General features: G+C 54.2%; 1 protein-coding gene across 1 annotated transcript; it reads left to right on the forward strand.

The window, feature by feature from the left end:
• The first annotated feature begins 2,303 nt into the window (after window positions 1–2,303).
• On the forward strand, window positions 2,304–14,302 carry LOC134381119 (putative serine protease 47). Its single transcript, XM_063101167.1, has 6 exons — window positions 2,304–2,595; window positions 2,876–2,902; window positions 3,727–3,889; window positions 5,370–5,647; window positions 8,385–8,551; window positions 13,985–14,302. The coding sequence occupies exons 1-6, from the start codon at window positions 2,304–2,306 to the stop codon at window positions 14,300–14,302; spliced, it is 1,245 nt and encodes a 414-aa protein (XP_062957237.1).

A 14,302-nucleotide genomic window follows, 5' to 3' on the forward strand; every position in this document is an offset into this window, starting at 1 on the left:
CTGCCTCTTTTTGACCATGGCCACTGAGACATAGCTCCTAACACAGAAACAAAAGACTGCTCTCAGGACTGGGGACTTCCTGGGGGCCCTACCTCTCCCAGAAGCCTCAGGTTTCCATGGAGATAGATTGTTTGAGAACTGGTGATACAGACACCCTGGAATCGATCTGCATAAGGAGGAACCAGAAATCACCAACATTTACGTAGATTCTTTGGCCTTAAAGGATGACCCAACTGGTTAGGAGCAAGGCAATGACTCAGAATGACCAGGGTCAATACACACACACACACACACACACACACACACACACACACACACACACACAAGTGCCCACCACTCCTGACGCCCCACTCACAATTGATGAAGAGTCCCCCAGTACACACACCCACTGACACCTGAATATTCTTGCTTCACACCAACATCTGTTCCTACATCGTGAACACACACACACACACACACACACACACACACACACACACACACACCAGTGGTGTGCTGGTAAATGCTTCATAAAATGTTCTCTTGGGAGAGGTGTAAACGCCTGGGTTTGTGGAGTTTACCTGATATACATATCCCAGCAGGACTGATTTCAAGTTACCAACCTGATGTCACTGGTCACAGAGCAGGGACAGATGTGCACCATCAGCTGCCCGAAGCTGGTACAAGCCAGCTCCAGCACACTCATGTCCACTTATAATGAATGAGTTATATGATATACAAATATGTATTATATACATTAATAAGGAGTCTTACATAAATACAGATCTAAATTATACCTAATTTAGTATTTCTATTGTCCCGCGCTACCGTCTCGACAGCAAGAACGACGCGGCACACAAAGGATCCTTCTGCAGATCAGCTTTAATGCATCTTGAGAGGGAGAGCATAAGCTTGCCAAAAATGGAGACCCCGAGCGAGGGGAGCCACGCCCCTTATATAGAGACAGTCCCTCGCCTAGGACGTGTTCCCATCTGATTGGCGGTCGTGCATCAGCCCAGATGACGCCACGGGAGAGGCAGAGACTAGAGGTGGGGAAATTCCCAGCACATGCGCTCTAGACTTGTTTTTGCCGATTGTCAGTGTCGGCCGGCGCCATCTTGTAATGGCGATTACGGTGTAACGTGGGCAGCTCCCCACATCTATGGTTTAAGTTTATCCCATGCTGTCATTTACTGGCTCCTTTTTCTTATTTGGCTCCTTCGTATGCTTTGGTCTCTACATTTAACGTGGTTCTTATGCTCTTCACCCCCTTTGAGATCAATCTTATATTCCCTTTCACAACATGTATGAATTCTTCTTTCAGTCCTTCTAAAGAAATATACATTTTCCCTTACACTAACGTACTTTTGCTAAACCCTAGATACTGGTTTAACAATTAATTGAAATTAAGTCCTTAATAAATAAGGCTGTGTGACCTTTGGGTTCTGCTTTCATTATAACAATTATTAAACTGATATTTTAGTGTATATTTGTTACTATTGATTATTTAGCGATATTGACTATTAAATTGATATTTTCATGTATACTGTGTGCAGTGCTATCTCCCTTATGCCTAGACTTAGTGGTGAATAAAATAATAATTTCCCCGTAGTCCGGAGTTTACAGTGTAGTGATGAAGACAAAGACAGAAATAAATGTAAAATGAGAGGATCTCACTTCTAATAGAAACAAATTCAGAAATTACATCATGAAATACGAGGGCACCTCAAAACGTTTGCAGAAAAATGGAATCGAAAGACAATATGAATCTTTGCATGAATTTTAGAAGTTCACTCATAGAAACGGGGAACGTGTCTTTGAAACTTAGATCCCACTCCCTTTCCACCAGTCTATGGAGAAGTCACTGATTAACAAGAGATTGGAGATCTTTATCGCTCTCATAAAATGTTTGCCATTGATTACTGAAAATGACACGTTAATGTTCATTTTCCACATAACTAGTTAGACTGAACGTTTTCCCCTGTGTATGGGTCTTTTAATTCCTTCTCCCGTGAATTACCTTTTTAACATCCTTTCCCATATTTCGTGTCATTCATGTGCAGGAGCTCTTGATTGCGTCGTGGTCGTGCCATACTCAGACCGTTCAGGGGCGGGGTCAAGGTTGGGTCTGAGGCTGGGCCGGGCAGGTGTCAAGGCTCTGAAGAGAGTCAAGGTCTGTACTGGGATGGGGTCGGGGTGAGGTCAGCCTGTCTCTGAAAGTTCAGGGCCTGTCTGGGGCTGGGGTCAGGGCGGGGTCAGGGCGTGGCCAGGGGCGGGGTCAAGGCCTGCTCCCGCTTCCCACCCTCTGGCGCGGGTGTCGAGCGATGGGTGTGGAGTCGCCAAGGACCCGAGGCCGGCCGGGCCGCCTGCTCTGGCCGCTGCTGCTGCTGCTGCTGCTGTCCCCGAGACAGGAGGAGGCGGCCCCCAACCAGCAGCCCCGCGTCCCCAGCCCCTCGCAGGCTCCGGGGGAGGCAGGAGCGAGCCCGGGGGCTCAGAAGGGCCGGGGACCCGCGGGCAGCGGGCCCCAGGGCTCTGCAGCCCCAGACCAAGGTCCCTTTGAAGCAGACCGTGTGGGGCGGAGCCGGGCCCCGGGCAGGGCTGGCACACTGGGCTGGAGTGGGGGCCCAGACTGGGGTGCTGGAGGGGGCGATCAAATGGCGGTGGGCGGGGGCCGAGGGCGGCTGGGGCTGGATGGGGCTGGATGGGGCTGGATGGGGAGGCTAGAGATGGCCAGGGAGGCCCAATGGCTGGCTGGCTGGCTGGGGGCCCAGACTTGACGGGGCGTTGGGAGGTGCTGGCCAACAAGGGGAGGAGGCGGAGAGGGCCGGCTGGAGGCCAGGTGCCCTGTGCTGGAAGTCACCTGAGGCTGTCCTCTCTGCCCTCCCCTCTCAACCAGGTGGCTCCACAGACAGCATCAGCCAAGGTGGGTTGGGGAACCTTCCTCAGGGCCTGGTGTGGGAGGCGTGGATCTGGACAGATGACAAAGGCCTGGCCCTGGGGCTGGGCGGAGGGAGAGAGCGCCAGGAGTGCTGCTGAGGGGCCCAGAGTCAGGTGGGCCCAGGGGCCTCATGCCCCCTCCCTGAGGCCGGGGGACCACAGGCCTGCACCAGGGCACTGCCTCTCAAGGCTGCAACCACAACTCCCCTCCCAGAAGTGTCTTAGAACCAAGGTTGCCTTCATTAGCCCACCCCCTTCCTTTTAGAAATGGAGGATAATGAATCAGAGAGGGGTAGTGACTTTTCCTGGGTCACACAGCACAGACTCCTGCCAGTGATTCTCTCTCCCTGGGATACTGGAGTGAGGTGGAGGGGGCATAGCCACTTAGAAGCCATGACCTTGAGCAAGCACCATTAGTAACCTCTGAGACCTTTGGTTCTTTGACCTACAAAGCAGGCATCCAGGCGTGCTGGGGGAAGGAAATAAAGGCACAGGGCCTGGGTCCCAGTCCACTGCCCTGGCAGGTCCACTTAAGGATGAGCTGCTGTGGCCACACTCAGTCACCCTTGCCCCATTTCCCCCAGGCCCCTGGGTCCTCTTTCCCCCAGAGCTTACTCAGCTGTGCTCGGCCATCTGTCCTTGGTGCTGGCCACTGAAGGCAGAAGCCGGGCAGCCCTCAGTCATTTGGCCAGGTCACTTGTCCTCTGGCCTTGGTTTTCTCATCTGTGAAGTGGAGGAGGGGGCTCTTTGGGGTGGCCTTCGGGGGCACCACCTGTGTTTCTAACAGGTGGGTGGGGGGTGTCTCCACAGTGTGCGGGAAGCCCAAGGCGATAGGGAAGATCTACGGTGGCCAGGACGCGGTGGCCGGCCAGTGGCCGTGGCAGGCCAGCCTGCTCTACAAGGGCTCGCACCTCTGCGGAGCCGTCCTCATTGACTCCCACTGGCTGGTTTCGACCTCCCACTGCTTTCTCAAGTGAGTCCTCCTTCCGTGGGGCCCCCAGCAGAGGGGCTGGCAGGGGAGGATGATGCGGGGGAGGAGGGGGAAAGAGGGCTGGGGTCCTGCGCCTTTCTCCTCAGGGCTTCCCTCTGGGGCGGGCTCCTGCCACCAAACACACGTTGTGTTTCCCTTTGACCTGCAGAACCCTACACCTGGACTGTCCCCACTCGCCACCCAGTGCTCCTTCATGTGCCCAGACCCTCCTCATCCTTCATCCTCAGCTCCAGCAGGGAGCCCTCGGCCTCCTGTGTCTGTCCCCCCAGCAGTGACATGCCCCGAGAGCACTGGCAGTGGCTGCAGGGCTTCTCCTCACTGTCCACACTCCTGAATCACACTCTCGGCAGGGACCTGGGACTCTTCAATACCACCAGTGCCAGGCAATTCCTTTATCGTTCATGTAAAACTGCATGCCTGGGAGGAGCCATGGCGGTCACAGTCCCTGAGTGCCAGGTGGGAGGGGTGGGGTCCTTGACCTTGGAGAACAACGTGGACGGGCAGGAGTGTAACTCCTCTGACCCTCCTGGGTCTGACTCAGTTCCCAGCTTCTGAACAGATGTGGAGGGGCCCAGGAGTAGGGTCCCCACGGTCCAGTCAGGAGTCACAGATGGGAGCTTCCTGGCTTTGAGACCCCAGCTGGGTTCTGTTGGCAACTACCCTGTGCCACTCTCCCCTGAGACCCTCTATGGCACAGGGGATGGCAAGACCCCACATCCAGGGGTCTCCATCCTCTCAGGAAGGCGAGACACAAGCCCCAGTCGTGTGATGCGGCGGGAGAGAGCCCAGAGGGGGTGAGAAGGGCAGGCTCCCAGGTGGGGGGTCGAGAGCGAGGCGGCTGTCGGGGAGGCCTGGGGGCTGCAGGGGCTGCCCGAGGGAAGACGGGCACAGGGAGTGTGGGGAGGGCCTCCCCGGTGGGCGGTGGGCACCTGTTGAACAAGCCATGAAGGCAGGGAGCGGACCCGTCGTGTTGGGGAGGCAGGAGAGCTTCAGTTTCGGGCCCATCTGTGCGCTTAGCCAGGCCCTTCTGAGCGCTTCCAGCGACGCGGACAACACCCTCAGGGAGGGGAAGGAAAGGTGGTCAGGCCAGGGGGCGGGCCGGCCTCGGAGGCCCTCAGAAGCTCGGGCTGGAGCTGGGATTGAGCCAGAGCTCCTCTTGAGTGACATAAAAGGGCTTGGTTTGGAGACCTTAGCAAGGACCCATCCAGCGGTAGGATTCTCTGCTCCTCCGATTCAGGGTATGATGGGAAGCCACGTATCCCGAGACTGTGAGTAGAATATCCTTCAGCCTCAAGGAAGAAGCGGTCCTGACTGTTAGGAAGGGGGCGACAGAGCTGCTGGGAATGATGGCGAGGTGGAGGAGCCCGGGAGGTGTGGGCAGTGAGATGAGCATTCAGGAAGAGGGTGCTGGCCCCACACCTGGGGACAACTGTGATCATCATAATGGCACTTCCTCCTCCAGCAAATCCCAGGCCCCGGAGGACTATCAGGTTCTGTTGGGAAACACCCAACTGTACCAGCACACGCAGCACAGCCAGAAGATGTCTGTGAACCGGATTATCAGCCACCCCGATTTTGAGAAGTTCTACCCCTTCGGGAGTGACATTGCCATGCTGCAGCTGCACCTGCCCGTGAACTTCACTTCCTATGTCATCCCTGCCTGCCTCCCACCCCCAGACATGCAGCTGCCCAGTAACGCATCCTGTTGGATAACTGGCTGGGGAATGCTCACCGAGGACAGTGAGAGGGTGTGGGAGAGGCAGAGGCTGAGGGAGGGGAGGACAGGGGAGGAGGAGGAGGAGGGAGGCGAGGGGAAGAAGGGAGCAGAGGCTCAACTAGGCAAGGAGGCCCAGGCTGGTTTCTGAAGCCACTGGTCCTTGGCCTGATGTGCCTCATTTCCATGACCTGAAAGATGAGGACGGGACCACCTGTGGCCATTCCCATTTTGCAAGTGTGCGATTCCATGGCTCCAGAATCCCGAGTCCCAGGCTCTGAAAGTCTGCGAATCTTTGACTTTCAGCATCAAGGGTCTGGGTTCTTTGGGTCTTCATGGTCCTTGATTTTAATGCTTTTAATCAGCCATGGGTCTGAGATGACTTGATTCAACTCAAAAGTCAAGCTTGGGGGCTGGCCCATTCCAGGTCCCCACCACACACCTCGATTTTCCCTTGCCGTAGAAGATACGTGGGGAAAAGCAGAGAGAAAACATTGTGGCTTCTGACCTCTGAGCCCGAACGATCAAGTCAGAATGGTTACAACACGGGGGTGCCGAGCCTCTCCCGACCTCACTTCACTCTTATCCTAACCTAGATCAATGTCTACTTCATACTCTCGTTAGGTGAACTGAGTAACAGAGAAGGAAGTTTTGTTTGATTAGATTGAAAGAAGAAAAATGTAGGCAAAGACTTATGCATAAGAGTGTTTATTGAAGGAAGTGTTTATGGTTTGGGGAAATGCTTATGTTATAATGTTAAGGGGGAAAGAAAGAACATACTTGTAAATGTTTTGGGAGTCACAATTTGTTACAGAGTTTCTCAACAGAGGTGCTACAGGTATTTTGGACAGAACATGACTTCATCGAGTGGGGCTCTGCTGGCATCCCTCGCCCTTGCCTAATAAAGCCAGGAACACTTCCCAATCATACGACAACCAGCCTCCTGCATTTATATACACACATGCACACGCACGCACACGCACACACGCACATACACACACGACTGCTTACTCTCTGACTTGGTTGCACTGCAGTGCTACCATCTTCTTGCCTGTAGCCCCTGAACTGGCCTCCCAGCTTCCACCCTTGTGTGCCTCCACACAACTTACCAGAATATTACTTTAAAACTTTGGTCATGTCACTTCCCTGTTCAGTACCCTCCAGTGCCTTCTCATCTGTGCTTAGAATAAAATCCAAACTCCCCACCTTGGCTATAAGGTCTTGCATGGTGCCGGCACCTGGTTCATCTGGTGCCAGCATCTGGCATCTGCCTCATCTCCTACTGCAATGCCTCACACACACACACCCCAGCCACATGGGCCTCCTTGCTGCTTCTTGAATATGCCAAGGCCATTCCCATTGCAGAGCCTTTAGCTTTGCAGTTTTTTTTCCCTGCCTAGCTCACTCCATCGTGTCATATTCGCATGACTGGTGTCTACTTTACATTTACAATTCAGCTCCTCTCCTGAGTTTTACTTAATCATTTATATTAGTCCATTTCGTGTTGCTATAGCAGAAATACCTGAGACTGGGTAATTTATAAAGAACAGAGGTTTATTTGGCTTACGATTCTGGGACAGCTGCATCTGGCACAGGCCTCAGGCTGCTTCTACTCATGGTGGAAAGAGGCAGGCAGCCGGCGGGTACAAGCAGATCACATGGCAAAAGGAAGCACGAGAGAGAGAGGAGGTGCCAGGGTCTTTTAAACAACACTGGGGATCAAATTTCCTCATGAGTTCTGGGAGGACAATACATCCAAACTCCATCATCATTTGAGCTAAAAGAGGCCTCCCCTACTATCACATCTCTGTTTTATTTCCTTCATACCACTTAATAGATCAAAAATAATTTTATTTATTTAGCTACTTCACTTACTGTCTCTCCCAACTAAAAATGTATTACTATGTCATTAGTGTCTAAAAGACAACTAGCATGGGGGTAGATGAAGAGAAGAGTGATTGAGTGAGTGGACGGATGGATGGAAGGAAGAGTGAATGGATGGACATATGGATGCGTGGATGGATGGATGGATATATGGATGGATGGATAGAAGGACCAGTGAATAGATGAATGGATATGTGGATAGAAGGATGGGTGAGCACATGGATGGATGGATGGATGGATGGGTGGTGTTTATGCAGGTAGATGGATGTGTGGATGGAAGGATTAGGGAGTGGGTGGATAGTGGGTGATGTGTTGATAGATGGAGGGAGGATGAGTGGGTGACTAACGGAGGGATGGATGGAGAGATGGATGGAAGTGCCGATGGATGGGCAAATGGATAGAAGGATGAGTGGATGAATGGGGTGTGTGGGAAGATGGTAGATGGATGAAGGAATGGGTGAGTGAGTGAATGGATGGGCAGGCAGGTGGATGAAGAGATGGGAGAAGAGTTAGTGATAGATGTGTGGAGAATGGATGGGACAGTTCATGAAAGAGTAGGTGGGTGAGAGAATGTTTGCTAAGATGCAATGAATGGGTCGTGTGTTGGCAGGTTTTGCCTCTTGTGCACTAGGAGAAGTATGGCCTGTGGCTGTAAGAGAGGTGGAAGTAAAGGATGAATATGTGGAAAAGTTTGAGCAAAAGGAGAGGAGCTTATCAAGGATGGTAGAAGACTCAAGCAGTGTTGAAAGCCCAGCTATTTTGAGAAAACCCACGTCTGGGGGGTAGTGGGGTGCAGTGGGAAGAGCGGCAGTGCAGAGTAGCCTGGGCTTCCTTGGCTCACCTACGCTGCACGTCACTGACCTCCCCTTATCTTTGCAGTGCACCTGTCACCGCCCTTCTCTCTACAGGAGGGTAAGGTAGGCATCATTGAGAACACGTTCTGTAATATGTTATATGAGCAAAGAACTGGAGAAGACAAGAACTCCCCTGTGCGGGAAGAGATGCTGTGTGCTGGGGACTTCTCGACGGGAAAGTCCATCTGCCGAGTGAGTGAGGCCATGTCGGCTGTTCTCTTGCCTGTCCTCTGGACTTTGGTTTCCCCAGGGGGACCTGTGTCGTTGCCTCTGCTCTCTGTGGAGCCCCCTGCACTTCCTGTTTTCTCCCTTCTGCATGTCTTCCCGGGGCTCCACTTCTCAGCCATCTCCCCCAGACTGTTCCTTTCCCCGGCCCATCCCAGCGTGATGGCGTCTGCTGGAAGGATCCACGCACAGCCTCCATTTTTGTTGCATTTTTTTTTTGTCTTTTTCGTGACCGGCACTCAGCCAGTGAGCGCACGGGCCATTCCCATACAGGATCTGAACCCGTGGTGAGAGCGTCGCTGCGCTCCCAGCGCCGCACTCTCCCGAGTGCGCCGCAGGCTCCGCCCTGCATATTTTAAATTTTTACTGAAGCATAACATACATAGGCAAGAGTACACGACTCATAAGTGTATAGTCTGAACTTTCCCATACTGACAGACATGTTCCCAGCACCCCACAAGCCCCGCTCATGTCCCCTTCTTGTCACCAGTGCCCAAGGATGACCACCATCTTCACTTTCAACCCCTTAGAGTAGACTCTGAGTTTATAGTTGTTACTCTGTGGTGTCCTAACGTCGTACGTGTGAGACTCACCCACACTGTGACACAGTGACAGCTCGCGCTTTCTGGCTGCTCTGTAGTGCACTGTGTGTGCACTGGACTCTGTTATCTGCTCTACTCTGGGTGGGTATTTGAGTAGTTTCCAGGTGGGGGGTACTACAGGTAGCAGTGCCCTACACACTTTGTACTTGTCGTTGGGACACAGATGAACACCATATATTTCATATTGTCCACAGAAGCCCACAGGCACGACCTCTGGAGGAAAGGCGTGTGCCCCGGCTGGGGACAGTTAGCCCGTAGCCTGCCACAGCGGCCAGTGGGGAGCTCGTATCTCAACAACACTCGGCGCTTCCATTTTTTCTTATTTGGGCCGTTTTGGAGAGAGTGTAGTGATTTGTAGTTTTAATTTACATTTTCCTGATGACTAATTAAGTTAAATTTATTTCCATAAGTTTATTATCATTGGATATCTTCTGTGGTTTCAAGTTTGTTTGTCCCCCCCTCTCCCCATGTTCCTGTTGGGTCGACTGTCTTTTTCTTCTAGGAGCTCTTTATGTATTCTGGATATAAGTTCACTATTGGACATAGGGATTGTGAAGATCTCCAACCCTTTGTCATGTCCCTTTTTACAGATGGGGAAACTGACACCCAGAGATGGAAAGTGGCTAGTCTACAGAGAGGAGGCACAGCCTAGGCCCAGGTGTTCCGACTCCGAGGCCAACCCTGCCTCTACCACACCTGCCACAAGGTCCAGCCTCCTGAGCTGGCATTTGCAGGTCGAGCATTTGCATAGAAGCCACCATGGAGTGGACAGGAAAGTGTTAGGACCCTGTAGTCAGAGACATTGCTCTGCTGCCTGTGCCTGCCCTGTGACTTCAGATGGTCTCTTCACCTTCTGAGCCTGGGTCCTCCTCTGTAGTGTGAGATTCCGAGGTCTCCTTCATGGGCTTGTTGAAAGGATTGTGTAGTGGGTTGAGTGGCATCTGCCAAAATTCAAGTCCACTCAGAACCTCAGAATGTGGCCTTATTTGGAAATAGGGTCCTTACAGATGTAATTAGTTAAGAATCTCAAGACGAAACCGTTCTGGATTTAGGGTGAGCCCTAAATCCGATGATTGGTGTCCATATCAGAGGGAAGGAGAGAGAGACACACAGAGAAGGCCACGTGAAGAGACTGGAGTGATGTTGCCCCAAGCCGAGGATCACCTGGGGCCACCAGGAGCTGGGAAAGACAAAGATGGATCCTCCCCTAGAGCCTTTGCGGGTAGCCTGACCCTGATGACACCTTGATTTTGGACTTCTGGACTCCAGAACTGTGAGAGAATAAATTTCTTTCTAAGCCACCAAGTTCATGGCAATGTGCTACAGCAAACCCCTGGAAATGAGCACATTTAGTTAAGGCCACAGCACTAAACAAAAGGACAGATTGAAGACTAGAATGAGGTCTTGTTGCCCCACAGTCTGAGCACTGAGACCCCTGGCCCTGAGAAGGGCCCACTGACAGCACTGTTGTCATTAGTGCCCCGTGATCCGCCTGAGCCAGAGCGGGGAGCTCGGCCCACCTGCCCCGTGGTGGGAAACAGCCCTGGGTTTCTTGGTTCCCAGGCCACGTGCCGTCTTTCCTTCTTTCCGGCTGTCTTGTCTGGCCCACCCTCCTCACAGAGTCAGCTGCACCCACAGGTGAAGGGAGGAGACTGTGGCGTGCAGGGGCCGGTGTGGGGGGGTGTCTGCCACCAGCCCCCAGCCCAGCTGGAACCCGGGCCTCCTTCACATCGTTCTCCACCTGGCTTCTCCTGCGAAGGCTGTGCCCATGGGCTCCTGGGCAGCGACCTTGAGTGTATGCCTGTGGGACGTCCCATAGTGCCCCCTGGACCCCGCCCCTTGTCTAGTTCCTTCTGCAGGGTGAGGACACCACTGAGCAGACGCCCGTCCCCCACTCTGTGTCTTCCCTCCTTGGCCTTTCAGTCACCACAGCTTGTCTGTGAGGTTCTGTCTGGACTCTTATCCTGCTGAGTCACCTGCCTGGCATGTGCCGTGATGAGCTAAGTTTTCCTCAGCCATGAAATGGGGTCGCTAACAGCCTCCACTTCATAAAGTTGCTGTAGAAACTTAACTTTACATTACATCCTGGCATAGCAGGTGCTCAACAGGTGTTGGCTTTTCTGTTCCTGGCCTGGCCCGTCGCCCTCCACCTGCGTTGTGCTTGTTCTTCTGGGCCTGCAGGACCTTCCTTTCACTCAAGGTGGAACTGACCACTGTGGCCCTGGCCCCGCCTCACACGCGCCCCCTGTGGTTTTCCCTGTCTCTACAGTAGTGCCAACCGCAGCTCACTTGTCATGGGCTACATTATTGTAGGGACTTCTTCTGCCTTCTCAGAGCCCCCAGGGGCCAGAAGGCTCCTGGAGTCCTTCCCATTCTCCCCAGACTGGCTCAGAATCCAGCATGATGTTGGCAACCACATGGCTCATCTGCGTGAGTTGCTGAGGCCTGAGTGAACAGGAGCCACCGCCTGGAGGATCAGGCCTGCCTGTGGCCTGGAACGAGCTGGGTGGTGGGACACTGTGAAGAGGGGCAGGGGCACTCTGGATGGGGAACCTCGAGGGAAGGGCTGAGACAGCGAAGGCACATTCCCACTCTCAAGAAGACCCTGTGCATGAATTTGCTAGGGCCGCAGTAACAAATCACCACAAACCGAGTGGCCAGAGAACAGTTCTGGAGGCTAAAAGTCTAAAATCAAGGCGTCAGCAGAGCTCATTCCTTCTGGGGGCTCTTGGGGAGACTGTTTCCCGGCCTCTTCCAGCTTCTAGAGGCTGCCGCATTTCCTGGTTCGTGGTCTCTCCCTCCATCTTCAAAGCGCATCAGTCTTACCTCTGCATCTGTTGTCACATCCTCTTCTCTGACTTTGACCCTTCTGCCTCCCTCTTTCCCTTAGGAGCTCTTTGTTACCTATGTCAGGGTCCTCCACTCAACCCCATCGGCAAAGTCCCTTCTGCCCCATAAGACAACATATTCACAGGTACCAGGGGTGAGGACGTGGATGTCTTTGGGGTCCTTAAGCGATGACCACACTGTGTCACACCCTCTGTACCCTTCAGGCCTCCGTTCCTCAGCCCTGACCCTCCTCGCCCTCAGCTCACGTCTTCTCATTTCACTGAGGAGATGGAAGCAATGGACTGGCACTCGCTCATCTAGGCCCACAGCCACCCACCCCTGCCCTGGCCCGGTGTCCCAGAGCCCTCATGGCCCAGCCGGGTAGGTACTCGGGCTCCCCCCGGCTCCATGTCCTCTGCTTACCCCCCACATCTCCCACGGAAATGACAGCAGCAATCCTCTGCAGCCACTGCCCGATTTCTCTGCCTGCCTCCTCTGGAGTCTCCTCCCAGAGCTGACCGCACCAGAGCTCTTTAACCCACTCCACTCCGGCTCTGTCCACCCGTGGCATGGAGCCACTTTGTCCATAGCTTCTGTCTTGCCAGAGTCATCACTCCCTCGCTATGTCACTTGTCATATGCAGCCCCTCCTGAGTGCCACACCCAGCTGCCCCACTTGGACTCTGCCATCCGTTCCCCTCAGGCTTCAAAATGCTGAAGGCCCCAGAGCTCAGTCCTCAGCCTCTTCTCTTCTCTCTCTGCACCTTCTCCCTGGTTGGGGGGAAAGGGTTAGATGTGACATTTCCTTTGGCTCCTTCTTCAAAACACTGTCCCAAATCTGACTGTCTCTCACGGCCTTGGCCACCTCCCTCCTGCAGTGCCTCCCTGGTCTCCCCTCTCGACCTGGTGCTTGACATCCGTCCCTTCTCCACACAGCACCAGACTGGCCCATTTGAACAGGTCATGTCCCCTGCACAATTCTCCAAACTCCCCCCACCATGCCAGCCTGTGACTCCCTCTGTCCCTGCGCTGCAGACCCCGTGGCTACTACCTCCTCTCCTTGTTTGCACCAACTGCACCCTCTGTTCCTGGACCTTGGAAAGCCAGGTTCTGTTTCCTATTTCCACTCAGCTCAGGAAAGCTTTCTGTGACACAAAGGCCATGTAAAGGGTCTGTTTGCTTGTCTACGGTGCCATGGGGGAGGGCGTTGTCTTTTCACCCTGCGTTTCCTAAGAGCAGTGCCTGTGCCAGGATGCTCAGCAGGCCTGTGGGTTAAGTGGACGGAGGAGCCTGCTGTGGCCCTGCCACCTCCCACTGCCAAGGCTAAGGCCCTTTCTTTGGGCCTCAAATTTTGGCCTCTGAAGTAGGGACTTTCCAGCTGGATGATCCTACCCTGCAGCATCCCAGGACTCCAGTAACTCCCAGCAACTTCCTGGAGATCCTCCCCCACTCCCCTAGTGATGTGGGCTACCTCCCCGAGGCCTAGGCCTGGGTATTTTCTAAAGATGCTTAACAAGGAGTTGAGAGAGACCCAAAGACCCAAAGGAACAAGAAGGGGACCGGACAGGTGCACTTTGCTGCGGTTCAGGTTTACAAGAGCTGGGGTCTGCACAGAGGCATCAGCTGGGCCGGCTCTGCTCACAGGCTGAGCCCCTCTTGGGCCCCATCCATGCAGAAGTCTCCTCTGGGCCCCAAGCAGCATGATGTCTTGGGCCCCTGGGCGATGGGTGCAGAGGGTGGGGTCCACGTGTGGGCAGACTCAGATCCATGACTGTCCACCATTAGGATCAGCCAGGAGCTTCTTGATGCTTGACTCCAGTGTCCCAACCCTGAGATTTTGACCTGATGGGTCCACAGTGGGATCCTGACTCAGATAGTGGGTCACAGAGTACCCCATGGTGGCACCTGGTGTCTCTGATGGCCCAGTCTCCCACCCCCACCGGTGCTAACCCTCCTCTCTCTCTCCTCAGGGTGATTCTGGGGGACCCCTCATCTGCTACCTCCCCGGTGCCTGGGTCCTAGTGGGCCTAGCCAGCTGGGGCCTGGACTGCCGGCATCCCGCCTACCCCAGTGTCTTCACCAGGGTCACCTACTTCACCGACTGGATCAACGGAATCAGGAGGCTCACTCCTGTCCCTGACCCCGAGTCTGCTCCTCTGGGCACCAGTTCCCCCCCACTGCCTCCGAGGGCTGCTGCCTCACCCGGGCCCGGCACCACCCTTGTGCCTCCGCAGACCTGGCTGCTGCCGCCCCTCATCCTCAGGGCCCTGCAGCCGGCCCTGTGGTGA

Source organism: Cynocephalus volans, chromosome 6, assembly GCF_027409185.1.
Source record: "Cynocephalus volans isolate mCynVol1 chromosome 6, mCynVol1.pri, whole genome shotgun sequence".
In the NCBI taxonomy this organism is placed as follows: domain Eukaryota; kingdom Metazoa; phylum Chordata; class Mammalia; order Dermoptera; family Cynocephalidae; genus Cynocephalus; species Cynocephalus volans.

What these genes read in the sequence shown, in the direction of transcription:
- LOC134381119 (XM_063101167.1), top strand. Translation starts at nt 2,304, where the DNA reads ATGGGTGTGGAGTCGCCAAGGACCCGAGGCCGGCCGGGCCGCCTGCTC. An exon ending in GGGAATGCTCACCGAGGACA is followed by an intron (nt 5,648 to 8,384) that starts GTGAGAGGGTGT and finishes TTATCTTTGCAG; the next exon opens with TGCACCTGTCACCGCCCTTC. An exon ending in CGGGAAAGTCCATCTGCCGA is followed by an intron (nt 8,552 to 13,984) that starts GTGAGTGAGGCC and finishes CTCTCTCCTCAG; the next exon opens with GGTGATTCTGGGGGACCCCT.